Source organism: Hyperolius riggenbachi, chromosome 2 (assembly GCF_040937935.1).
Source record: "Hyperolius riggenbachi isolate aHypRig1 chromosome 2, aHypRig1.pri, whole genome shotgun sequence".
NCBI classification, from domain to species: domain Eukaryota; kingdom Metazoa; phylum Chordata; class Amphibia; order Anura; family Hyperoliidae; genus Hyperolius; species Hyperolius riggenbachi.
Window position 1 is genome coordinate 227,330,552 of NC_090647.1, and position 26,784 is coordinate 227,357,335.

General features: G+C 42.7%; 1 protein-coding gene across 2 annotated transcripts; it reads right to left on the minus strand.

The window, feature by feature from the left end:
* Positions 1–305: 305 nt before the first annotated feature.
* Positions 306–26,784, minus strand: LOC137544241 (interleukin-1 receptor type 2-like). 2 transcript variants are annotated; one of them, XM_068265291.1, is made up of 10 exons: positions 26,636–26,784; positions 23,735–23,831; positions 21,038–21,299; positions 19,262–19,439; positions 13,636–13,810; positions 13,352–13,414; positions 11,039–11,171; positions 9,875–10,020; positions 2,340–2,470; positions 437–526 (listed from the first exon to the last, which is right to left on the minus strand). In XM_068265291.1, exons 2-9 carry the CDS (start codon positions 23,829–23,831, stop codon positions 2,343–2,345), a joined length of 1,182 nt encoding a protein of 393 aa, XP_068121392.1. In that variant the 5' UTR covers positions 26,636–26,784; the 3' UTR covers positions 437–526; positions 2,340–2,342. The 2 variants fall into 2 exon arrangements, with proteins under 2 accessions (XP_068121393.1, XP_068121392.1); XM_068265292.1 differs by lacking the exon at positions 2,340–2,470 and having other exon boundaries at positions 306–526.

Below are 26,784 nucleotides of genomic sequence, written 5' to 3' on the forward strand. Positions count from 1 at the left end.
TGCTCACTCAGTGTCCAGTTAACAATGATTCATGAATCTAATACAAAATTTAACTTCTACTACTAAGGCACATCCAAAGTGGTTCATGAATACAGATTAATTGTAAGAAATGACAATGTCCATTTACACAAGCCCTTAATTTCTAAAGGAAATTAGTTCACAATTATCTGTATAATGACATATCCAGTAAGGAAGCAAGAGTTGTACTTTATCAAATTTTATTTCCATAACGAAGCACCATGTACTACAGTACAAAAGAATAATCAGGTACAATTAATGTTATATACAAGAAAAAATAGGGGAAAAAACGTGAACTCGCACAACTTCATTTTAAACAGAGTTACAAAAATAAAAGCTAGTTTTACATTATATATAAATATACTGTATACATTATCTATATTTGCAAATACATTATTCATTCTGTTAACAAATGTAATCATGTCCATGTCAAAATTGTGTCTGTAAACATCTCTTCTATATCAGAACTTCCTCAGGGACTGCCTTAAATATTTCCGATGTACACGTCCTGAAAAACGGGAAGAGAAATTTCAAACGATCAATTTTGTAGTAATTACATATGGACATAAATTTAAAAAATCATTACGTGATGAAGAACAATATTCAGTCTCTGACATGCAAATATGCAGCTTCTAGTTATAGATAGCGATGACAACAGTATACTTAATGGTTCACAGGTCTCAATCTACACTGCTGATTTTGCTTGTTTGCCCTTTGACCAAGAAATGACCAGTCAATAATTGTAATGGTAGGTTTACAACAAAAGAACCCTCAAAAACCCAGTGTCCCAAAGTCAGAGCTTGTTATGCATTGTAATGAGTGGCAAAGGTATCTGATCCCCTATCAAAAGATGATTGAGCACACAATGACAAAACCCCTAATGGTAATCACAGAGGTCAGATGTGTCTTGTAGTTGGCCACCAGGTTTCCACACATCTCAGAAGGGATTATGGCCCATGCTTTTTTGCAGATCCTCTCAAAGTCAGTGGGGTTTATAGACTGATGGTTGGCAACTCCAGACTTCAGCTCTCTCCCCAGATTTTTTATTGGATTAAAGTCTGGAGACTGGCTAGGTCACTTTAGGACCTTCAAGTTCTTCTTCTTGAGCCACAACTTTCTTGCCTTGGCCATGTCATTTGGGTCATTGTCATGGTGAAATACTCATCCACCACCCATTTGCAATGCTCTGGTTCAGGGAAGGAGGTGTTCACCCAAGATTTGACACATGTCCACCCAATATTTGACACATTTCCACAGCATAATCAGCATGGGATCAAATACTTATTTCCCTCACTGTAAATTTTACCTGGTATAAATTATTTAACACATTTATTTACATTTATAAGGCTGCTCATACATTTTGGAATGTTTCAATGCAACAAAGAAATCAGTTTATAAAGTGAAGGGAATTTAAGTGTATTCCCATTAAAGTAAGCCTCTTCCTCAGGGCCACCATTGCCACTATTGGATCCTCTGAACATATCCAGCAAGCTTGTCAGATATGTTCTTGTAGCTGCGCTCCCCTTAGTGAAAGAGTGTGGCTGTATTGCACCTGTGCAGATAGCCAAAGCAACTAGTCCACATACTGTCAGAGTGTCCTGGTCAGCGCAGTGGGGTGGAGGAGGACACAGGAAGAGGCTTCCATCTACCTAGGTAAGCATCTAAGTTTGTCTTTGGAGAACTAAAGGTTTACTTGCACTTCCCAATGAAAGTTCTAATCGGTTTATAAAGGATCAAGTTTTCCACTGCAAACCATAACAGTGTTCTGATTTAAAACAAAGTTCTTATTTCGTTATTGGAACTTCTTCATTAGTTCTGCAGCATTAGGTTGTTTATAGAAATGTGATCCAGAGTGACCAATGAGAGATAATGAATGCCCCATTCTCACAATAGGAAAAGCAGTTGCATTAGGATTTCTGGGTTGTGATTGGAGTGCACTAAATGACAAGCACCAGCCCGTTTTTGGAGCTTGAAATGTGCACTTTTATTTACGGTAACTGTACTTGCTCTCAAAGTGCATAAAAAAATAAACTGGACCCCCTACACGGGACTTCTGTTCACTGAAATATGGCCACTTCAATTTAGTGCTCTCTAATCAATAAGCAATCAAATGAAAAAAATCCAATGTCACCTTGTATTCCTTATTTCAGGATTTACTTTAATATGGTGCTTTGATTTCTGCTAAATTAGAAAAAGAATATATCAGTGCTCACTCACCCTTCTACATCAGTGCCCACCCTTCTAAGCATGAGAACTGGCAGCATTTCAGACTCCCTTTATGTGATTTATTCATTTCATTATTATCAGTATCATACATTTACCATTCATAACTTGGCCAGAGAGTAATCTTTCTTATGTTCAGATTTCCTGTGTTTGTATACGAATATTATCGCTACAAGCAGGAAAACCACAATTACGGGGGCAGCTGCAATGTACCAGGCAAATGAGGAGGCTGTAGAAATGTAGAAAAATAACAAACACAGTGAACAAATAAATCACACAGTAAATAAAGCAGATTTCTGATAGCAGTGTTTGTCATCTAAATGTGCACGGGTGCCTATGACAGAGTATTGGTGGTGGGGTTTAACCACACATAAAACACACAAAAAAATAATTTTATAATAACTGGTTTCATTAAGGATAAAAAGTGAAATAATGAATTATGAAATAAAAGTGTAATCACTGTGCAAACACCAAATAACTAACTCTATACTGACAATCACAGCATGTTTAAAGGGAACCTGAACCGAGTAAAATAATTAAAAATATACACATGATGTACCTGCAAATGAATATTACTTACTTACCTCACAATCAATTCCTCTCAGAAGCTCACCATTTTCTCCTAACAAAGGTTCCTTCCAGTTCTGACTACATCTGGTCAAACTTGTCTTTCTGGAAGATCAAAGCCTTAGGGCCCTTCTTCACTATATCAGTTGCTGTCAGTTATAACTGATAGGACAACTGATGTGCAAAGTAATGTCCATGTTTTCCTATGGCTCCAGCAATATTACTAGTTAACGAAGTGCTGACCTGGAAGCTCTTGCCGGGTCTTCAAGGTTTTTAAAATGGAGGACGGAGTATACCCTTGATCACAGCGGTTAAACCGGGCGCGGGAGAGGAGAAAGAGTGAACGGTAGACTATGCAGGAGATAAGTATGACGTGTATATGTTTATTTTGACCTTTATTTTTTAGTTAAAGTGCTTTTAAGGACAATATCTTTGTTTCAACTGATGAGCAATATATTTCACTGAAGAAAGTTTTTGTTATTTTTTTTATGAACCATGGAAATCTACGTAAATTGTATTACCAAAAGAAAGAGAACAGATATCCATCAGAGGCACAGCAACGTAGAAAACTTCAAGCAACACATAATAACAACTACAAGCAACAGGATATCAGCCAGGTTGCAATCAACCAGAGAGGAGCCACACTTTAATCAAGGCTGCTGAAGAAGATGAGGGGTCGGGACTGGGGTATACTTACTTAAGTGCAGTAAGCAGAATGACGTGTAAAGTCGTACACATGATGAATACAGCATAATGCATTGCATGTAATGTATTGAATTACACTCTACTCATTGTGCTGTAGACTTCACTCATGTTATTTTGCTTACTTTACTTTTGTAAATACACCCCACTGTCTCCTTATGGACTCTAAGTTGTAGACACTTTGGGCAGTTGTGTCTCAGGAGAGCCCTGTACATATTAGCTGGAATGGGGTCCTTTGCTCTGATGTTGGTGCTACAGCTCTTTCCTTGCATCCATGGGCTACATCTTCCAGCTTGCATTGCGGAGGGCATGTGAGAGAGACACCGCTGGAGATTCAAAATCCTCAAGATGCTGATGGTCAGGTGGAGAAGATGGTGAATGCCGTACGGGTCAAGGGCCATAGGAGCAGCGCCCCTTAGGTCAGTAATGATGTTCCCCCAATGGCGCAGGGCCTCCCAATGGCACACATCGATACAAACCGCCCTTATGGGGAGGTTCATTTAGAAAAAGCGTCAAGTCCTGGGGCGGGGTTTTGCAGGGGATCGTATGCGCATCCCCACTTGAATGACGGAGCTCCACTCCGTCATCAGTCTAACATCCGCTAGCAGACTTTTAGAGGTCAAAACCGCCGTCTATTTACATTGTACAGCGCTGCGATCTATGGCAGCGCTGTACTGGGGCCAGCCGTGTCACTCGGCTGTCGCCTTGAGAGGCTCAGAGAGCAATCGGCTCTCATAGGCTGATCCCTATGAGAGCTGATCGCTGTGATTGGCTGGCAGGGGGGAGGGAGGGGATTAGTAAAAATAAACATAAAAATAGCAGAATTTATTTAAAAAAAAACAAATATATAAAAACATAAATAAACAAAACAGCAACGATCAGAGCCCACCAACAGAAATCTCTGTTGGTGGACAGAAAAGGGGGGGTCATTTGTGTGCTCGGTTGTGTTGCTCTGCAGCGAGCCATTAAAGCTGCAGAGCACATAATTGTAAAAAAATAGCCTGGTCACTAAGAGGGTGTAAGCCTACGGTCCTTAAGTGGTTAAATACTCAGTCCTTTTAACAAGCACTCTACTGGGATGGAGGATTTGCCTGATAGGCTTACATTTCAACAAGCAGTGAGGGTAGTGACATGAAAAAGAGGGGTGGCTATGTCACCCCTTATTTCAGGGTCAAGCTTACCCACTGCTGACAGCTATAACAACCCTCAATGTTCAAGGAGGTTTTCCTCTGATCAACACCATCATCTTTAAAGGGAACCAGAGAGGAACGGGGGGTGAAAAAAGAAAAAGATTTTATACATACCTGGGGCTTCTTCCAGCCCCATAAGCCTGAATCGCTCCCACGCCGCCGTCCTCAGCTTCCTTGATCCGCCGGTACCGGGCCCGTCACTTCCGGCGGACGCGGCCAATTGTCCGCATCACAGGGGCTCCCTCTATACATGTACGCATGTGGCTGCGCAGTAAGCAGCCACATGAGTATCTGTATGGGGAGAGCACCCTGTGATGCGGAGAATTGGCCGCGTCCGCCGGCCGACTTGCCGACTCGCGGCAATGACGGGACCCGGTAGCGGCGGATCCAGGCAGCGGAGGATGGCGGCGTGGGAGCGATCCGTGCTTATGGGCAGGGGCGGACTGGCCTGGGGGGATGGGAGGCATTTTCCCCCTGGGCCGCCTCCTGCCTCTGTATTTTGGGCCACTGCATGCTTGGCAAAAGAGGAAGGGGGCCGACTTCTTTCCTTCCTCCTGTGCCCCCCTAAGTACAGTGTGGCTGGCTGCCCTGGTCGGTCTCACCAGTACCCTGTGACAGAGGATCAGCTTGAGAAGCTACCTTGACAAATACTGTATGTATGCAGCCAGGCAATGCACACCTGGGGACAGAGACGGCTGTGCACACAGCAATGCTGTGCTTCCTGCACGGAGGTTGGGCTCCGCCCCCTGTGGGTTGACCGTGGTAATTTCAAAGTCAAGAGACAGCCTGCGCTGCACCAGCATGACTGAGTGTGGACTCTCATCCAGCCAGCGTGAGCAGAGAAAGAACTGCTGCACAGCCTGGGAGCTTTCCCTGGGACACAGAGAAGGGCGAGGAAGGACGTGCACACTGCTTTCACTATGATATGACTGTAAGATACGGAGATTAGCCTGATTGCTTTGTGCTCTCTTATCTCTTGTTCTTCCAGCGTGTCCATTTCTTCCCAGGCCCCCTCCTCCCCCACTCTCTCCTCTCTCAAATGCTATGGCTTCTTTCATCCCTGCTAAATGGGACAGAGCTAGCCAGTCCTGGTGGGATCTCTCTGCTGTTTCTCCTCTCCACATGTTTTGTGCTTCTACCTTAATACCCATCCCCCCTCATGTCTCCCCTTCTTTTTTATGTTCTCAGTTTCTCCTTCTCACATCCCTCTTGTCTCCTTTTTATGCATCTGTCTCTCCCACAAAGTTCCTACTATTTGGTCATGCTCTCTCTGACTTCTGGCATCTTCTGCAGCATGTTGCAGAGATTAGTACACAGTCATGTCACTGATTGTCATCAGATGAGCTCACAATCAAATCCTACCATAGCCATGCTCTAATGTCCTATAATATTATTATTACTAGTCTGCCTAAGCCCGTTTAAAAACAGGCTCTAGGTAGTCAAATTACCGCCGCCAGTCAGTGCCGGCGCATGCGTGCGCACCCGCCCGCCCTGCTCCCTGGGCCAACCTAACGTCCCAACAGTACTAAAAGCCACTAACGGACAGACAGGGAAAGTGGATGACGTAGGGACAGTTATCTTTTATTGTATAGGATTATTATTATGTATTTATATAGCACTGGCATCTTCTACAGCACAGTTCCCCAACCCTGTCCTCAGGGCCCACCAACACTACATGTTTTGCAGAAAACCACAAACATGCACAGGTGAGGTAATTAGTGTCTCAGCAGAGCTGATTAACTACCTCTGCGGATTTCCACAAAACATGCACTGTTGGTGGGCCTTGAGGACAGGGTTGGGGAACACTGTTCTACAGCACTTTACGGAGTACATAGTCATATCACTGACTGTCCTCAGAGGGGCTCACAGTGTAATCCTGCCATAGTCTAATGTCCTACCATATTAATATGTATTTATATAGCACTGACTTCTTCTACAGCACTTTACAGAGTACATAGTCATGTCACTGACTGTCCTCAGAGGAGCTCACAGTCTAATCCTGCCATAGTCATAGTCTAATGTCCTACCTTATTAGTATTATGTATTAATATAGCACTGACATCTTTTGCAGCACATTACAGAGCACAGTCATGTCACTGACTGTTCTCAGAGTAACTCACACTCTAATACTACCATAGTCTAATGTCCTACCATATTATTATTATGTATTTATATAGCACTGGCATCTTCTACAGTACTTTTACAGAGTCATGTCATAGTCATGTCACTGACTATCCTCAGAGCAGCTCACAATCCAAACCTACCATAGTCTAATGGCCTACCAGCACTGACATCTTCTGCAGCACTTTACAGAGTACATCGTCGTGTCACTGACTGTCCTCAGAGGAGCTCACAATCTAATCCTACCATAGTCATAGTCTAATGTCCTCTCATATTATTATTATGTTTTTTTATAGCACTGACATCTCCTGCAGCACATTACAGAGTACATAGTCATGTCACTGACTGTCCTCAGAGGAGCTCACAATCTAATGCTACCATAGTTAGTCTTTTTTCACTATAGGCTTGTTTTAAAGGGAACCAGAGAGGATCAAGAAAAGGTTTTATACATACCTGGGGCTTCCTCCAGCCCCATACGCACGGATCGCTCCCACGCCGCCCTCCTCTGCTGCCTGGATCCGCCGGTACCGGGTCCCGTCATTGCTGCGAGTCGGCCAGTCGGCCGGCAGACGCGGCCGGCAGACGCGGCCGATTCTCCGCATCACAAGGAGCTCCCTCCATAGACGTATGCATGAGGCTGCCTACTGCGCAGCCGCATGCGTACGGGTATGGAGGGAGCCCCTGTGATGCGGACAATTGCCCGCGTCCGCCGGAAGTGACGGGCCCGGTACCGGCGGTTCCAGGAAGCGGAGGATGGCGGCGTGGGAGCGATCCAGGCTTATGGGGCTGGAAGAAGCCCCAGGTATGTATGAAATATTTTTCTATTTTAAGAAACCATTCCTCTCTGTAGGCCTGAACGATTTTAGGAAAAAATTGAATTGAGCGATTTCTGTCCGAAATTGCGATTTCGATTCGATATTTCCTTCAAATCAAGCTTTGTTCCCCCTCTTTGCCTGTTTGTTCTCCCTCTGTCCCCCTGTCTCTCTCTTGCCCCCTTTGTGTCTTTGTGCCCGCTCTGTTTCTCTCTCTGTGCCTCCTGTGTCTGCCTCTGTGCCCACTCGGTGTCTCTCTGTGCCTCCTCTGTCCCCAAACTGCATCAGTTCTGGACATGGCTTCCAGCACGAGTCCAGCGATGCCCGTCTATCCACTTTGCCTCCTGCAGGCTCTAATGCACGGAATACTTCCTGTATGTCATGTGACATACAGGAACCCAGAATTTTGTCAAGCACAAGAGCCGGCAGACGGCTATAGAGGACGGACAGCATTTCGAATTGTGCACCAGGTATGTCCAACGCTGCGGGCCGCATGCGCCGGGACTTTGGGGGAAGTTTGAAGCAGCTTCTTCAAACTTCCCCCATGTGGAAATGACGTGATCACGATAATTGCAGCTTTCACAATTCCGAAATTGTGATCTTGGTGATCACAATTTCGGTTTAAATTCGATTTATCTTTCAGGCTTACCTCTCTGCTTCCCTTTAAGGGGAACCAACTAACTTACTAGTGTATTTCTGGGATGCCATGGAATCTAAAGTCTCTAGCTAAGGCTTGTGGAAAGAGATTTTGTCCTGACCAAAATTCAAAGCTAGGACACCATAATACACTATGCCTCTGCCCAGCTCATACTGTATCTATCTGCTCATCCATGTCATCAATTCTGACCCCCGACCACCCCTCCTCCCTCCATTCTACTTCTCTTATCTTGTCTCAATTCCAACACACTGTGCTTATCTCCAGAATGGGTTATGAATCGCCAAAGTATTGTACCAACTCACTATGTCAGCCCTTCAATATCATGAATATACTCACTTCAGTCCACATCTATCCTAATAGGCGGTCACATATTTGCATTCCCATAATGTTTGTGAAAATGTACTTTGCAACGAAGAGTCAGGAATTGCTTGATAATCTGATCCTGCAGTGTGAAGGATATGATACTTAAAATTGTTCTGTTGGGACATGATGCTGGAACTTGTTTTGTGGGCAACATTATATCTGCTGTTTTTATTTGAGGCGCATGGTGGCAGCATGTTCTGCATGGCAAGTGGTTTATATCATATGAGATGTATTCTATAGTGTGTGTGTGTGTGTGTGTTATTTTTTTTTTTTTTAAATGGAATTGGGGTAGCACACATTTCCTGCATAGGATGACAAGAAGGCTAGACACGGCCCTGTTTCTTGGGAAGAGGTTTCTGCAGCAGCGGGACATTGTGTTCATAAGAACGCAGATTCTTTCAGCGGTACTACGGAGTGCTAATAACAGAAAGGTTACCCTATTTACTCATTTATAGTTTGTTAACCTCACTATCCCCCCAGCCTATATAATTTAATTTCTTCCTTCATGGGGAGAAAGAGTACAGATGGAGGACAATCTGGGAAGAGGGGACAAGCTTTGTGGGGCCTATTGACAGGATAGCATCATGCAGATGCTGTAGATTTGTCAGCTGCATCCTCAATTTTGTTCCACTGCATCCTAAAGGCTCTCTATTGGTTAAGATCTGCTGACTGTGGAGGTCATAGAACACTAAACCATTATCATATACAAGAAATCAGTTTGAAATTGTGTAAGCTATGTGACATAGTGCATTATCCTACTGGAAGTATCCTGCAGTTATAAATCCAGCCCCGCTGTGCTTTGTGCCATAACCTGCTTGGCAGTCACCCTGACCCAGGCTTTTGATTACTGCTAATAATTTTTTTTTTACCCCAAGCTTTGGTTGCTAGGAGGGGTAATCTATGTAATTGCATGTAATGCTGCGTTACACTATATACATTTGTTAACAAAAAAGATATGGATTTGGGCTGGGGCTGACGTGAAAGGGCCTCGAGGTTGTGTTTTCCCCCCAGGCCAAAAGGTCCCAGTCCTCCCCTGCGTATGGGGCTGGAGGAAGCCCCAGGTATGTATATTGCATCCTCTCTGGTTCCCTTTAATAAATCATTTGAAACTCTCTGAAAATTAGAACAAAATGAAGCTATATTATGGTGCACAAAGTAGAAGATTATTTCTGTTGTATGATATGCATATATATCTTTAAATCACTGATATATTATATTACCTGCTTGTCTTATCTGTGTTGGTAGGACATCAAGACCATGGTCATTGGTGGCTATGCACTTAAAATTTGTGGTAAAATCTTCCTCTGTAATCCGTTCAAAGATGAGTGACAGCTGAACGTACTGACCATCGGTATCTATGGTCTTCCTAGATAGCAATGATATGTACACTTAGAGGCACATTTTATGGGCATTATTGTATTTAGTAACATATTCATTAACACACTTGTGTACATCATAGATAACGGCACATAAAATATAACAAAACACACCACCATCAATGAAAGTATATTAGGTAGCCCTAGTTCACCCTGCCAAGTGTTTCTATGGTATTAAAGGTGAGTAAGGGAACATGTCATTTCTCTCACTATTAAAATTCCTTTTGGAAAAGTTAGTCATAGGGTCCAGGAATCCATTCAGAAAGCATGCAGTTACCATGAAAGAGGTCATTACTTTCCAACAGTGAACAGGCTCAGATCAGCTTTGTGCTCACATGGGTGATGGGCATAGTGGGCGGAGGCGTAACTGTAGGTGAGCAGCTCCTGCAACTTCAGGGGGCCCAGAACTGTAGGGAGCCCTCCCCAACTAATAACCATCCCTCCCTCTGATACAGAGGTCAATGCTCCAGATCAGGTGTTTTTGCAGCTACAATAGTTTTGGGTGTGAAGATCATGATGGCCTCACTATTTGTATGACCTTTGCAAGACAGACCCCCAGGCTGTGAGGGTCACCAAGGGAAGGCAAGGAAGGGGTGTGACCTCTGGAGAACTCCACCAAAGTTTTGCTGGGGGCCCCATGCTTTGTAGTAATGCCCCTGGTAGGGAGAGAAGTTTGGGAGGTGGATTGACTGCAGCATCCATCTCTGACACTAGTGGACAGTTTTACAAACCAAGTCAGTCAGGTAATAACAACAAAAAAACAATACAAACATGGTACATGTGCAATGCAAAACACATTGTTCATTGCAAATTATGATGTATTTCACTCATGCATTAAAACATTAGGATTTTAAATAGGACATATTGACTATACATATTCTGAATTTTTATTTCTTTGAGTTTCTTTATTTTCTTTAACTCATGTTGTCATCTGTAGCTTCTGTTTATGTATTCTGCAAAATGAAATATATGGCTAGTCTATCAGACATCATAGTGTAGAAAACTTACTGTAATGTGCCTTCCGTGACACGACCATCTTCAGAGTATTCATCAACGAAGGAGTCATTGGCCACCCACCACACCAGAAGATTACTTTCATCAGGACCAGTAAACACCTTGCATGGGATGACTAACCTGGAACCTGGAGAAATAAAAGTTTCCTATAAAAAAATGTTTTGGTTATGTGACAAACAGACTTAAAGCGGATCCAAGATGAAAAACTAACTTTAACAAGTAACTTGTCTATATATCTTATCTAAAGTTTAGATCTTATTTAAGATTACACAGCAAATATAGCTGCAAACAGCTTTAATAGAATATGATTTCTTCCCATGATACAATGACAGCAGCCATGTTGTTTGTAAACATTACACAGAGGCAGGCTTATCTGCATCTTGAGCAAAAAAACCTAATCCCCCCTCCTCCTCCCTCCTCCCCTCTGCCTCTAAAATCTCTGGCTAGTAATACCTCCCCCTCCTCCTGCCCAGACTGAGCTCCCATGAGCCCTTGCTACCGTCTGAAAGTGCCTTGGCTCTCGGAAAACCTGTGGGCGTGGCTTGTTTAGTTTATAGGGAATTAGAGTATTAAAACAAAAACAAAAAAGTATTTGGCTTGAGGAATGCCCTATAAACAATAGGAAAGGAACACAATTATGCAATGTATAAAAGTTCATCTCGGATCCACTGTAACAAAAATAAAGATGTCCATTAAAGGACTTACGAGGCGAAACGCCGAAAAAAAGTTAATCACTTGCCTCATCTGTTAAGGCACGGAGGACGCCGTCTGCGTCCTCCGTGCCGATCCGCCGGGTCCCCCCGCTCATTAGCCCCCCGGGCCGGCTGCCGACCCCACGGCCCGGGTCGGGCTCTCTCGCCTCTCCCAAGATGGCCGCATCCTTTGCCCGCGGCTGCGCAGTCCGCATAGCTGCGAGTGCGGCTGCGCAGCTCTAGGGCCAACCCCCTCGATCCACGCTACTCGCGGCTATGCGGACTGCGCAGCCGCGGGCAAAGGATGCGGCCATCTTGGGAGAGGCGATAGAGCCCGACCCGGGCCGTGGGGTCGGCAGCCGGCCCGGGGGGCTAATGAGCGGGGGGACCCGGCGGATCGGCACGGAGGACGCGGACGGCGTCCTCCGTGCCTTAACAGATGAGGCAAGTGATTAACTTTTTTTCGGCGTTTCGCCTCGTAAGTCCTTTAACAGTGTAAATCTAATTCTAGTGTAGTAGACTAATAGTATAATAATAACATTGTTGCGCAAATGAATGGTGACCCGAAATAATGCTCTATCTCAGAATACAGTTGGTTTGCTTCAGACATAGAAAATGTTTAGGCCTTTTTTACACTTACTCAGGGTTCACACAAAATGCATTTGGTGCACATCCAGCGAAAGTCAATGGAGAATCACAATTCTGCTAAAATTCTCGTCTTTGCGTTCACATTTTTACGTGTGCAAAAAAATGTATTTCTTGCAGCATAAATCCACACATCGAATTAGAAGTGGTGTGGCAGGTCCCAGCGCAGTAACGCTCTGCATGCAGTGCGTTACTGGATGATTTGCGCATATACCCCAGAAGTGAGGCATACATTTACTGATTTGGTTGCACCACAGCGGTAATGCAACAGTGTAGAAGGAGCCTTTTTATGTGAAAATAAACTGTGGCAGAATTTTTCTTTTCATTAAGACTGGACTTGATGAGCCTTACTGAGCTCCCCAAGTGCTTTATCTCCTCTCACGCCTTTACTTTGTGGTCCCATTCCTTCCTAAGCATGACCTTTTGCCTAATATGAGTAAGTGCCTGATCGCATAATCAAATGTCACCTTGTGGAAATGACCAGTATTCCAGACTGTTCTAGTACTTCTGCCCCACCCACTGCAGCAATGAAGAGGTGGCTGAGAAAGCATGTGGGTTATGAGAAGCAGGCCTATTGTGCCTAATTGAGGAGGGCAGATTTATGAGTAATAATTCTGCAGAAACAACTTCAGTGACAGCAGTCAGTAAGTGGGAGCAGAGGCTAGATATACAGTAGCTTTTCGCTAGTAATCCTGCATAACATCCCACCCCCAGACAGTCAAAATGCACGGTCAGTTTACCTTTAATCAAACTAGGCTGTGCTGGACAGATACAAATATGCTAACGCCTGTTCTGGTGAACACACTGAGCAGATTCTAAACATGATGTCTGCTGTTTACATCAAGCTGTAGTTTGGTCCTTTGTTTACTTTTTGTGTATTATCTCATCATAATTTTATAAATTAGCAATTAAAGAGCATTCCTATAGACGTTCTATCTCATAAACACAGTATCATGAGAATATATCATACCAATGGAACCAGCAAATGTCCATCGACTAGGACTCACAATGACAGGATGTTTCCTCTCTTGACCTAAACAAAAGAACACAACTGTTATGAAACATGGTAAGGAGCATGTAGTAATGTATCATGCTAGTTCTACCAACTAAAATAAAAGTGTCATAACAAGAATTTCCTCTGTAGAATGTTCTTTGAAGCGTTTCCTGTACAATATGTAGTGCAACCAAAATTTACTGAAAGGAAATGATGCAACCTAAACTGAGGAAAATGCACGCTCTAGAGATGGTCATTACCTATAGTTTGAAGATGTATAATCCGGGAGACTGTGAAGTCTGTGTTCTCATAACTAAAGTCCAACTGACATTTGTAATATCCGGCATCGTCATGGCGCACATCACTTATCAATGCATATGTGGTCCCAGCCTCATAGTGGAATCTGGCATTTTCATTTAGCAAAGCTTCACTATCCTAATTATAAAAAGAAAGAAACATATTAAAGCGGGAGTGTCACCATAAAAATCAAATTTCAACAGCAACTGGTCTGGGTGTATTAAGTGATAAAGATGCTAATCGTGCATTCAAAACTTTTTCTGCTGTTATGGTTTGGAGTTATTACATACTTTAGGAGCACTGGCCCTTTAGTAGTCACTGTCAAACAGTTGCATGCTGGGGGTTCTTTGTATCTATAATATTTTCCTCTTCTTCCCTTTATTTCCCTGCCTAACTGCTTATCTGAAACCTGATCCCCTGCTCACTTGTGTTTACAAGCAAGGCTGAGGTGATTCAGCGATTGGAGGAGAAAAGAAAAAAAAGTAAAAGGCAGAAATGACATCAGTATTTAGCCTCAACTGTGGGCAAAAGACATGACCCCCACCAGGAACAGAATTCTCTTCATTTACTATATAAGATTCACTGAAATCAAAACGTGGACAGAACAATACATGTGTTATGTAAGTAGATCAAGTATTTATCTACTTAGTAGTGGCTGGATGATGTAATGGTTAAGGGCTCTGCCTCTGACACAGGAGACCTGGGTTCGAATCTCGGCTCTGCCTGTTCAGTAAGCCAGTAATTCAGTAAGGAGCGCTTTGGGCAAGACTCCCTAACACTGCTACTGCCTACTGAGTGCGCTCTAGTGGCTGCCTCGCAAGCGCTTTGAGTCCGACAGGAGAAAGGCGCTATACAAATACTGCAATTATTATATGTGTGTTTTTTTTTCCCTGACCTAGTATGGCTAATCCTACTGCTTTAAGAAAGTATACATTTTTCATACCAGAAGGTATTCATTCATCATTTCTACATGTGCTGCATCATGATAGCTGGATGAAGAAAACAATTCCAATAAAGGTATGATAGGCTACAGCAGGATGAGAGACTGAAATTGTGATGACTATACTTAAGGCAGTACCAGTAACCCCTCGATTCTTTTTAAGAATCGTCTCAACCAACCCAACCAACCAATCCATGGCTCGTGTATGCTGCTCAAGATGCAGAGCATGCCAGTGCCCCCATCTCCTCTCTTCTTCCTCTGCTGCGAGCCGTCATTAGAGCGGCAGTTGTAATACACATGTGCCCATCCTGTATTACAACTGCTTTTCAGTTATATTGATACTTTGAACAAAACGGCTGATACTGACCTATTAGCCAATCTTTTATTTTCTTAGCAAACCATTATACTCAACAAAACAATGTCAAACAATCCCGGGGAAGGGATTAGAAACACCATCACGTATGTCTCCCCAGTCTCCATACCTCCTGGCAGCTACCCCAAATAAGGCTCGGGTTTATGGTTCCTGGGTTCTTCTTTCCACCCAAGCATGACTCGGGGTTACGGCCAAGAAGTTCTCCACCTCCTTTGATAGAGGGCCCCATAGCAACGGCTATGACTACTATCCTGTACTCTTGCCCAGTACTTTGAAATGAAAGAATGTCATAATGGTGCCTATTAAAAAGGGCGCCCCATTCACATCAGTGCAAATCCTTTCTCTATCGGCACCAAGAGTATAAAAAGGGCACAGAGTAAATATAATACAACTATATCAACTATATCATATAAACAACTACTACCGTATATCGCTTGTTATCTTTAACTTTCATTTCCATTCCAATTTTGTTGGTTACAAAAACCTAATATTTAACAACTAATCGTTTCAAACGATATAATTGCTTTCTCAGAAAAAAATCATTTACATTTTAATTTTTCGCACCACAACAAGCAACTTCTGTGACTCTCACCTATGTTACAAATTATCTTTTTTCAACAAACTTACTTATATATACACAAAAAAATTTTCAATTATCTTATGATTGTTCTGTTACACATCCCCTCTTCACTTCCTGTAAGTACGCTTACAGGAAGCCAAAAAAAAAAAAATTGACTGTGTCCATCTTGTGGCCAAATAGTAAAACTACATCTACATACATTTTTTTTATTAAAATGAATAGACATTTTTACATTTAAAATTAACTGTTTACCTCCCACACACCCAAAAATATTTAAATAACATTTTTAATTAGAAAAAAATTACAATAAAAAAAACACATAAATAGTTACCTAAGGGTCTGAACTTTTATAATATGCGTGTCAAGCGAGTATATTACTAATATTTTTTAAATTATAAGCTTGTAAATAGTGATGGACGCAAAACTGAAAAAATGCACCTTTATTTCCAAATAAAATATTGGCGCCATACAATGTGATAGGGACATAATTTAAATGGTGTAATAACCGGGATCAATGGGCAAATAAAATACATGGGTTTTAATTATGGTAGCATTTATTATTTTAAAGCTATAACGGCCGAAAAACTGACAAATCATGAATTTTTTCAAGTTTTCTCTTAATATTCCAGTTAAAATGAATTTAGAATAAAATATTTCTTAGCAAAAGTACCACCCAAAGAAAGCCTGATTGGTGTAAAAAAAAACAAGATATAGATCATTTAATTGTGATAATTAGCGATAAAGTTATTGGTGAATGAATGGGAGGTGAAAATTGCTTGGATGCATAAGGTGAAAAAACACTAAAATTAAATTATACAAACCAAATGGGTAACTAAGGTGAGGCACTCCCCAGGGGGGTTAAGGTTAGGCACCACCGGGAGGAGGGGTTAAAGTTAGGCACCCAGATGTGGGTCTTATGGTTAAGCACCACCATGAGGGGTTAAGGTTAGGCACCACCAGGGGGCGGGGTCTTAGGGGTAGGCACCACCGGGGAGGGAGGTTAAGGTTAAAGGAAACCAGAGACTCCAGATGATCCATTAATGCTGAATTATCACAAGTACCTTCTGTTTTAAGAAGGCAAATGACACTAAGCATTGCTTTTTCGTAGGAAGGTTTTTTGGTCTCTTTTTGTCCCTTAGGGCCCATTCACACTAGAGCATTTTGCCGGTGATTTTGGCAAAACGCTCAAGCGCTAGCGCTTTTGAAAGCGCTAGTGCTATAATACCTTATGGGCCCATTCTTACTTCGGCGAAATCGCCAAACGCAAACGTGTAGCCTGCACCATTTTCAGGTGATTTCCTGGCAATCGCGTTTCAGTGCTATAGAAGCGCTAAATGCGAACGCGGGAAAATCGCAGTGTCCAGTGATTTTTCCGCGTTAAATCGTGGGAAAATCACTCCCGTAAAACGCCGTCGGTAATCGCCAGCGGTTTGTGCTTTTAAGTGTGAATGAGGCCTTATACTTTCCTAGTGGTTCTGGGTCACCCTGAGCTGCTTGGTTACTGTCTTTAATTATGTAGTGATATTCAACAATAATACATCCCAAATAATGTGTGAATTTGTACAGCACTACTAAGCAGCCCAATTTAAACCGACAGACATTCCAGGCAGTGGCCTGGAGCGCAGTGCTGGGAAAAGTACATTTGTGGTTACTTGGCCAGTAATAATTATCCTCTGAAATATTCCAGAGGAAGAGAAAACTAAACCTTTCTGGGTAACAGTGGGCAGTTTTGCCTCAGAAAGATAGTCCTCTCATCACTCATCATATCACTTTTTTGGTCCACTATTACGGTTAGGAATGAGTCATTCTATGGTATGGGATTTATAAAAAAAATCACTTTGATGTGATAGGGATTTTCGCACATGTTCTGCTCCAAAGCTAGTACAATCTCTTAGTTTAACAAGGTCAGCCTCAGAAATGCATAGGAGCTTTAGCAGGTTCACGTTAAAGGACAACTGTAAGAGAAGAAGAGGGATATGGAGACTGCTATATTTATTTCCTTTTAAACAATACTAGTTGCCGGGCAGTACTATTGATCTATTTGGCTGCAGCAGTGTCTAAAGGCACGTACACACCGATAGTTAGCCATTGTGTACAGTCTGTCGGCACACTGGTAGACTGTTGGCAGAACGTCCGCCCCCCAGCGGGTCTGACGACCCGTCGTTTGCAGGAATCAGGCGTGTGTATGTGCCTTAAATCACACCAGAAACAAGCATGCAAATAATCTTGTCAGATCTGACAATAATGTCAGAAACACCTGATCTGCTGCATGCTTGTTCAGGGTCTATGGTTAAAAGTATTAGAGGCAGAGGATCAGCAGGATAGCCAGGCAACTGGTATTACTTAAAGAGAACCCGAGGTGGGAATTACTTTTACTATTGGGGCACAGAGGCTGGTTGTGCGCACTAAGACCAGCCTCTGTTGCCCCATCGTGTGTCTCCATGTCCCCCCTGCTCGCCGCTATACCCCCCGCATTGCTGGCGACACGCAGCGTGTCGCCAGCTCAATGTTTACCTTGCGCTGTCAGTCAGCGCTGCTCCCCTGCCTCCTCCGCATCGGCGCACCCGCCCGTGTCCCTTCCCTCCCGCTGATAGGAGGGAAGTGACGCGGCGGGTGGCGCCGATGCGGAGGAGGCGGGGGAGCGGCGCTGACTGACAGCGCAAGGTAAACATTGAGCTGGCGACACAGCCAGCAATGCGGGGGGTATAGCGGCGAGCAGGGGGGACATGGAGGCACACGATGGGGCAACAGAGGCTGGTCTTAGTGCGCACAACCAGCCTCTGTGCCCCAATAGTAAAAGTAATTCCCACCTCGGGTTCTCTTTAAAAGGAAATAAATATGGCAGCCTCCACACGTGAGGGACTTACACGTGTTTATGGGGCTGGAGGGAGCCCTGGTTAAGTATCATTCTGCCTATGTTTACATCTCTGGTACACTTTAAAGCTGAATTATTACAAGTACCTTCTGTTTTAAGAAGGCAAAATTACATAATTAAAGCTAAGACACCTAGCACCATCTACAGGAGGAAATGTGAATTGAGTTGCCTATTGTTTCCAAAGAGTGGAAAATACATATAGAAAAAAAGACTATTTTGATAGCAAATAACTGACATGATATGTAGTTACTGCATAGGATGAACAAAGTTAAATATTTTATTTGTTAATCATTTACACATGATTATGTTTTGCTGATCACTGCTGACTGTGGTATGAAATGTGCTGTGTGACATTTACTGATCATACCCTCGCAAAAGATGTTCACTGGCACATGGATGGTTTTGCATTTACACTTTTATACTTTTGTAGCAAATACTGTATTTACTTGGACATACATTCATATTAGATTTGTTTTTTTAATTGACTTGATATACTTATCTAATGAACTACTAGTACAAAGGCCCGCCCATTGAAAAATGGGTGCTAGGCCTTGGCCGTGACCACCCCACCCCCGCAGCACGTGGTCTCAACCTATATAATAATATCCCTGTCCTGCATCCTCCTGTGTCCGTGCGTCGTGTCTGGCACGCATACGGCGCCGGGCTTTGGACAGCGGATGGGGGGTGGGCACGCCCCCTCTGCACATATATATCACTATTTTCCTAGCAAATGAGCAAATGAGAACGAAGTTATTGCAAAACGCTTTCTTTTTATATAAAATAGCTGTAGAAACCATTATATATATATAAATTGGTTATACCTTATACCATCTCAGGCTCTTTGATGAATAATCAGCAAATTCCATGATATCTGGGCAGTACATCTGAAAGCTTGTATTCTCATAAGCTATTTGCTGGTACTGAATATCGAGCATAGACGACTCTGTATTGCTCATAACTGTCAAAGACATGGATATTTCCACACAGAATGATGTATTCCTGAAAACAAAACCACACAGGATAATGCATATTATGGTCTATTAGAGATGCATGCAGATCCATATCAACAACTCTGCAGATCATAAGCCACTTGGAATACTTATACTCAGGGCTGAATTTAGGCCTAGGCCACCTAGGCCATGGCCTAGGGCACCACAGGAGCAAGGGCACCAAAGCAGCAAGCTAAACTGGTGCAGAATTGACATTGGCCTTTGGCGGTAAAGAGTACAAATCCGGCTCTGCTTATACTGCATATAAATAAACTTGATATTCTGTACACATGGGTCCGGAGAAATCGAAAGCACGAGTGGGGAAGCTGTAAAGCATAGAACATCTCGCTAGCCAATAGTAGTGTTGGTGTTTGAATTCAGCATAACAGCTTCGGAACACCGAACACTTACGAACCCCCCACACATCAGCACCATTTCAGTACCAAACAAGTGGACAGGGTGAGGGGGAGTTCACCACTTGCACTTCTCGGGACGTTTCACTTGATTCTGATACTTCCTCCTTCTGTCTTTGGAAGGAGTATTCATCAGAGTTACGTGAAACGCGCCATGAAGCGCAGGTAGTAGACTCCCCCTGACCCTGTCCACTTGTAGAATAACCTTTAAAGAAAAGCATTTCTTTGTTTCAGCTTACATAACTCCTGCAATACATTTGCAGTGTGTATACTTCCTGCTTTCATGGAAGCAGAACAAGGGCCAGCATCCTGTGTTTACTGTGTCTGCCAAGACTGCTGGATTTCTGTGCTGACACAGCTAAGAGATCAAATTACACTTTCACATGAGAAAAATGTAAAAGATTATTATCATGAAAAAAAATCTTATACTTAAAATACATACATAAAACATGAGTAAAATGGACTATAAATTACTTTTTTTTTCCAATGTAGCTGTCCCTTACAGGAACGGTAATAATCATCACAGAGCTGGTATGGGACTAGTACATCTCCTCATGAGGGATTCTCAGTGTTTCCTTTTTTCAAAAGCACTCACTGAACTGCAGTTGGGAGGCTGGCCAACATCTTTGTGTTTATGTTTTTCAGGGAGGGCTTTTGTAAAGAATCGATTAAATACTTTGAATTTCCCACTAGGAGATACATTAGTAAGACTTGTACTACCTACTTTAAGTGATACCGACATAGGAAGAAAGTTATTTAGGACAAATGTATGTTGTTTATGTACTGTATGTGTTTACATGTATTTTACATTTCACAACTTTTTGTAATAGTGGTCCCATAATTACCATTTAACATTTTCAGCACTTTGTTCACACTAGGAGTCTTTGTGCAGGCAGCTGAATGTATTTTGGTTTCTATTTAATGTCAGGAGAGCCGTGGTTGTGTTTGACTTCAATTTGCATATATCAAACCACTGTTTTTGAACTCTTGCAATTCAGAAATATAAAAGGAAGTGAACACAGACAAGCTCTAAGTAGGACAGGCGCTACATGTTATTATTTGTTTATCTCATCATGTCGCATGTCAGTTCATGTACGCTTTAAACTTACCAAAGAGACTTCAGGAGAGTGAGTGTGTATGTAGTTGTTATGGGAAAGACAAGCATGTAGACAGCTAAAATAATGGATAACACTACCTGAGAATGCAGGAATAGGTGCCACTGTCCCCGGTTACAGCAGGTAGGAACCACAAGGCATTCTGGTTAGTCTGAATTCTGGCTCCATCTCCAGTATTTATTTCCTCAGAACCAGTTTTTGTCCATATGAGCTGAAAAGGCTGCTCATTAGCTTCAGATCCATCCAGATGGATGTACTGAAAAACTGGACACTTCACAATCACCGGCTCTTCGTTCAGAACAAAATACCCAACAGGATGTGTGATCTGTGTCTGACATTTCTCTGTAAAAGCAACACACGTTTATACATTATAATTTTCTGTTTGACACAATGAGATTAACTATAATAACTACAGTACAAATATACTTTTGTTATGCAAAACTGTGAATGATTTCCTCATTTTAGGAACACAGATCTAAAGATTGTATCAGGCTGAGCAATATTCAGCAAAGCCTGATTATTAGCTCTGTGGCCCAGTGAACTCTGCTGCCAGAGCTGGGACAAGGTCCTCCAGCACCCAAGGCTGAGACACCGAAGTGTGCCCCTCCATCCCTCCCACCCCAGCTGTCCCACACTGATTGCTATTAGACTAAGAGGTGCCCCAGGGCCCCCAACACCTTTATCTCTAGTTATCTGGCTTGCAGTCACTGCCATGTATCCCCTTTTCTTATTTCTCTCTGCTTCAAACACAACAGGGGTATGATATCTGAGTGAGTTGTGCGCCCCCTCCTACACTGCACCCTGAGGCTGGAGCCTCTTTCGCCTCTGCCTCGGCCCGGCCCTGTCCGCTGCCAATCTGCTTGGCATGTGAACAGTAATGAGACTGATTCCCACCCAGTCAGAAACAGCTTTATAATGGTAAAATAAAATGCTTATTAACCACTTGAGGACCCACCCTTTACCCCCCCCTTAAGGATCAGCGCTGTTTTAGCTGATCTGTGCTGGGTGGGCTCTGCAGCCCCCAGCACAGATCAGCTGGCACGCAGAGCGACCAGATCGCCCCCTTTTTTCCCCACTAGGGGGATGATGTGCTGGGGGGGTCTGATCGCTCCTGCCTGATGGGTGTTGCGGGGGGGGGGGGCACCTGAAAGCCCCCCTCCGCTGCGGAATTCCTCCCCTTCCTCTCCTACCTGTTCCCCCCCCCCCCCCCCGGGGATCCGCGCTGCACAGGACGCTATCCGTCCTGTGCAGCCAGTGACAGGCTGTCCCCTGTCACTTGGCCGGGGATCGCCGATCTGCCTTACGGCGCTGCTGCGCAGCAGCGCCGTACAATACAAATAAAGCGGATTATTTCCACTTGTGTTTACATTTAGCCTGCGAGCCGCGATCGGCGGCCCGCAGGCTATTCACGGAGCCCCCCGCCGTGAATTGACAGGAAGCAGCCGCTCGCGCGAGCGGCTGCTTTCTGATTAATTAGCCTGCAGCTGGCGACGCAGAACTGCGTCGCTGGTCCTGCAGCTGCCACTTTGCCGACGCGCGGTATGAGTGCGCGGTCGGCAAGTGGTTAAAGAGAAGCTGTAGTGAAAATAACATAATGAATAAAATTGCTTATTTTTTTACAATATTAATTTATATATGATTTAGTCAGTGTTTGCTAATTGTAAAAGCTTTCCTCTCCCTGATTTACATTCTGGGAATTATCCCAGAAATTCGAGTTTTAAAGCCAGTAGAAAATATACCTGGTCTCCCAGAATGTTTTGGAGGAGTGAGTTCTGCATAACTAAACAGCCTTTTAAAGTGACACTGAAGTGGAAAAAAAACTTATGATATAATGAATTGTATGTGTAGTACTGATAATTAATAGAACATTAGTACCAAAGAAAAGAGTCATGTTTTTATTTCTATATATAATGTTTTTTTTTTTTATAACATTCTGTCATATTTGCAATTACAAACCACACACTTTGGCCCATATGCAATTCTCTTTTTCACCTGAGTTTTCTCCCAGGAGATAATCTTTCATCTTTGATTTTAAATAACTTTCCAGTACTTTTCAACTAAAAAATTACCAAAACATTGGGGGAAAAGTACTAACAAAATTATTTTGAGCATTTTCTTGCCTTCTGGGGGCTTAAAATGCATTTTATAGACAAGTTTAAAAATATCACCTAGGAGAAAACTCAGGTGAAAAAGTGAATTGCATATGGGCCTCTGTATTTTAAGCTATGAAATAGTGCAGAGCTAATGACCCTTTGAACGCCTCTGCAGGAAAACCTTATCTAAATCTGTGTCTGACTGTTTCTTTGATGTATAAATGCCTCAGAAAATAGAGTCTGTATCTGACCAAGTTGGGTCGGAGAGCTCAGAGAAGCTCTTTTGCATAGATAACAACTCTTCCTGCACTGGAAACAATATGAGACTCATATCTTTGCTACTAATGTTTTATTTTTTAGCTGTATATTACACATACAATTCATTAAATCATAAGTTTATATTCACTTCAGATTCCCTTAAAAAAATTTGTAAAAGAAATTATACAATGTAAAAGAAAGGATACAATGAGCTGATTTTCTCAACTTCATGCACTTTGGGACCAATGATCACAGTGACAAAATCATCAATATACTATTATAACTTCTGGGTGATAAATAGAACCTTACAATACCCACTTATATAAATGCGCATCTGTCCAATCAGTGGCATATCGTTTTGTATGGCTGGCGAGTACATTTGTGACATTTCACAAACAAAAAAATAACAGATTCCTATTTTCTTACCTCCATTCTCCATACGATAAACTGTAAAGCCAGATGTTTCAAAAAAGCAGGTTCCAAATGCAATGAGTGGAAGCAACATCTTCAGAGACAAACACATCTGTGAATAGAAGTAAAGACAGATGTGTTTATAATAACAAATGTGCACTTTGAGAAGTTCAGCAGAAGTCTGATGAAATGAATGAGAAATGACAAAGGATAATAAGCAGTCAATATTGGGGTATCACATAACAGTAAGGCCCCGTTCACATTACACGCGTTTGCCATCCGTATTTCAGCAATGCGTGCAGGAGGCAGACACGCATGAACAACAGATGTGCATAGACTGCATTGTCTGATGTTCACACTGCATGCGTTCCGTACCAGTGCGGTGCGCGAACGCATGCTGCACGCATTTTTTAGCAAAACTTTAGTGAATGAGATCAGTCATGCAACGCATACAAACGTAGATGGCGTGCAATCGTACTCATTGCATGTCGATCGCATGGCCATCTGCGTGTGATAATGTGAATGAGGCCTAACAAAGGTTGAAAAACATTGTTGAACACTGGAGAACATAAGTGACCCGGCAAACCTGTTACCTGGGGCTTGATTCAATTACCTGACTTTTCTGACAGGAGATATTTTTACACCTTATCAGTAATACCCTTTCAGCCTCTAGTGAGCAATAGACGATTAAAATTAATTGCCCCAAATTAACTTAAAGAGAGCCCGAAGTGGGCTCAAAAAATGAAAAAAAAACGTAGGCTACCTGATCCGCTGGGCTGAGCGCTTCAGGAAGCCACAGCTCTCCACCGCTCCTGTTGGCCGCAATGGCCCACTTTCACTTTTGTGACCTCTGGGTCATGACGCTGCACTGTGCAACTGTGTTGTCTCTCATAGTATGCAGGGAGGTGTGGGAGCGGCAGGGTGTGTGGCCAGGGAGAGCTGCCCAATTGCAGCTCAGGAAACCCTACAGGAACGCCCCTGGCGGGCGGTTTAAACAGGGAATTCCTCTCCTGTGTGTTTACCTCCAAGTTAGTGACAAATCTTGTCGCTAAACTTGATGAGCTATATCGCAGCGGTGGGGGAGGGGGGGCAGAGAGCGGCTGTTGGGGGACATGGAGCCACGTCATTAGGCAGGGGACATGGCTCTGTGTTCCATCTGCCCACTGAAGATCCACCTCGGGTTCTCTTTAAGGAACTTTAACCCAGCATTGAGATTCATTCCCATCAGTATCTGATACCCCATTTCCCATGAGAAATTGTTACCTTTTCTTGAATAGATCATTAGGGACATCTGTATGGCTGATATTGTGTTGAAACCGCTCCCATAGCGTGATGTCAGGGCCATGGCCATGACAGTTTCCTGTCATTGTAAGAGATTACATATATATATATATATATATATATATATATATATATATACACTGCATACAACCTTTTAACCTATCACATTGTTAGTGTGTGTTTATAGCTAAGTTTGTGCTGTCCGTTTTTTTCATGCCTGCCAGAAGTAAAGCCTTCCTGCAGACTCCTAGTGGATCAAACAACATGAATGAATTAAGCATGGAGTATGAATCATTTCTTGATCTATCTTCTATTTTTTTAACTTTTCACTTTGCAATTTCTTCTACTATTGTCTGTCTATCTTTCAGTAAAGTTTATCTTTAAAGTTCCTCTTTAAGCCTGATGTTACTTTTCTCACCTACTCTTTGGAGCCTTTTCACTTTCTAGGTATTTTGTAGTCATTAGTCAAGATGAAACAACATCCCCTGGCAAAAGGCTCCAAAGGAAAGTTAATGGAATCAGGGCCCTGGTCTGGACATTAAAAAGACTCTGAAGTGAGTTAAAATCCTTGCTTTTACCTTTTATTTATGTTAAGCACTAGTGCTAAAATGCTGCATCCCAGCAGCAAAACAAGGGGTTTATACCCCCCTAATCACAGGGCAAAATCCATTACTTTCTTGGTCGTAGATTTTGCTGCCCAGGGAGGCAGAGCTTTAAGCTGCAGCTCTGCCTCCATTTGCGTCAATCCACCGCGGATCTCCGCCTCTCCCCGCCCCTCTCAGTGAAGGAAGATTGAGAGGGGCGGGAAGAGGCAGCGATCAGCGGGGATTGACGCACGTAGAGGCAGAGCTGCAGCCCAAACTCTGCCTCTATGAGGAAGCGCTCCCCGATTTTAGCCCTGGGGATTTGGGGGGTAGAAACCCCTCATCTGCTGCGGGAATGTGGCGTTTTAGCACTAGCCATAGTGCTCTAACATAAATAAAAGGTAAAAACAAGCATTTTATCTTGCTTCAGTCTCTCTTTAAAAACAAAAAGTCTTCCATTAGGTGGGGAAAGTTTCGTACCCTCAGCTAGGTCATTTTATATATGTAAAATTATCAGCAGCATGAGCAATGATAACAAATAGTAGTATAACATACATATGTCCCATGCATAGAATGAATGAATGAATGAATGAATGAATGAATGAATGAATGAATGAATGAATGAATGAATGAATGTGTACTCACCTCTACTCTTATATATTGCACAAATATTCAAGCCAATATTAGCATGCATAAAAACAACAATAAATACATTTTTGTATGTCTTATAAACTGATACAGGAGCATGATGATCCCAATTTAAGAAACTTTCCACTTGTTTTTTCTTCTCATGAGATGTTTTCCCATCATATACAGTATACAGCATCTAGCCAGTGAAAAGGTACTAAGTATTAGGTAGAAAATGTAACGGAAAACGTAGATTTGTTTCAAATTGTTTCTTGTACCCTTTACTCTTTCACAGATAAGTTTAAAAAATATCTCTTGAGAAAACTCAGGCGAAATATATATTGAATCGGTATTTGTAGCAAGCAGTATATTTATAGAAAAAATAGCACGGATATCAATTGTACTGTAGTTAACTTACTCTTACCTTCTATAGAGTATTTCAGTGGTCTCTAGGTAGTCAAAACTCTTACTGAAAGAAATATTGAAAAAAGTCCATCCAGGAATGGTAGTAAATTGTGTGTATTGTATGCAGGTGTCAGAAGTCCAGCAATGACTTGTCCCTTGTATGAGGAA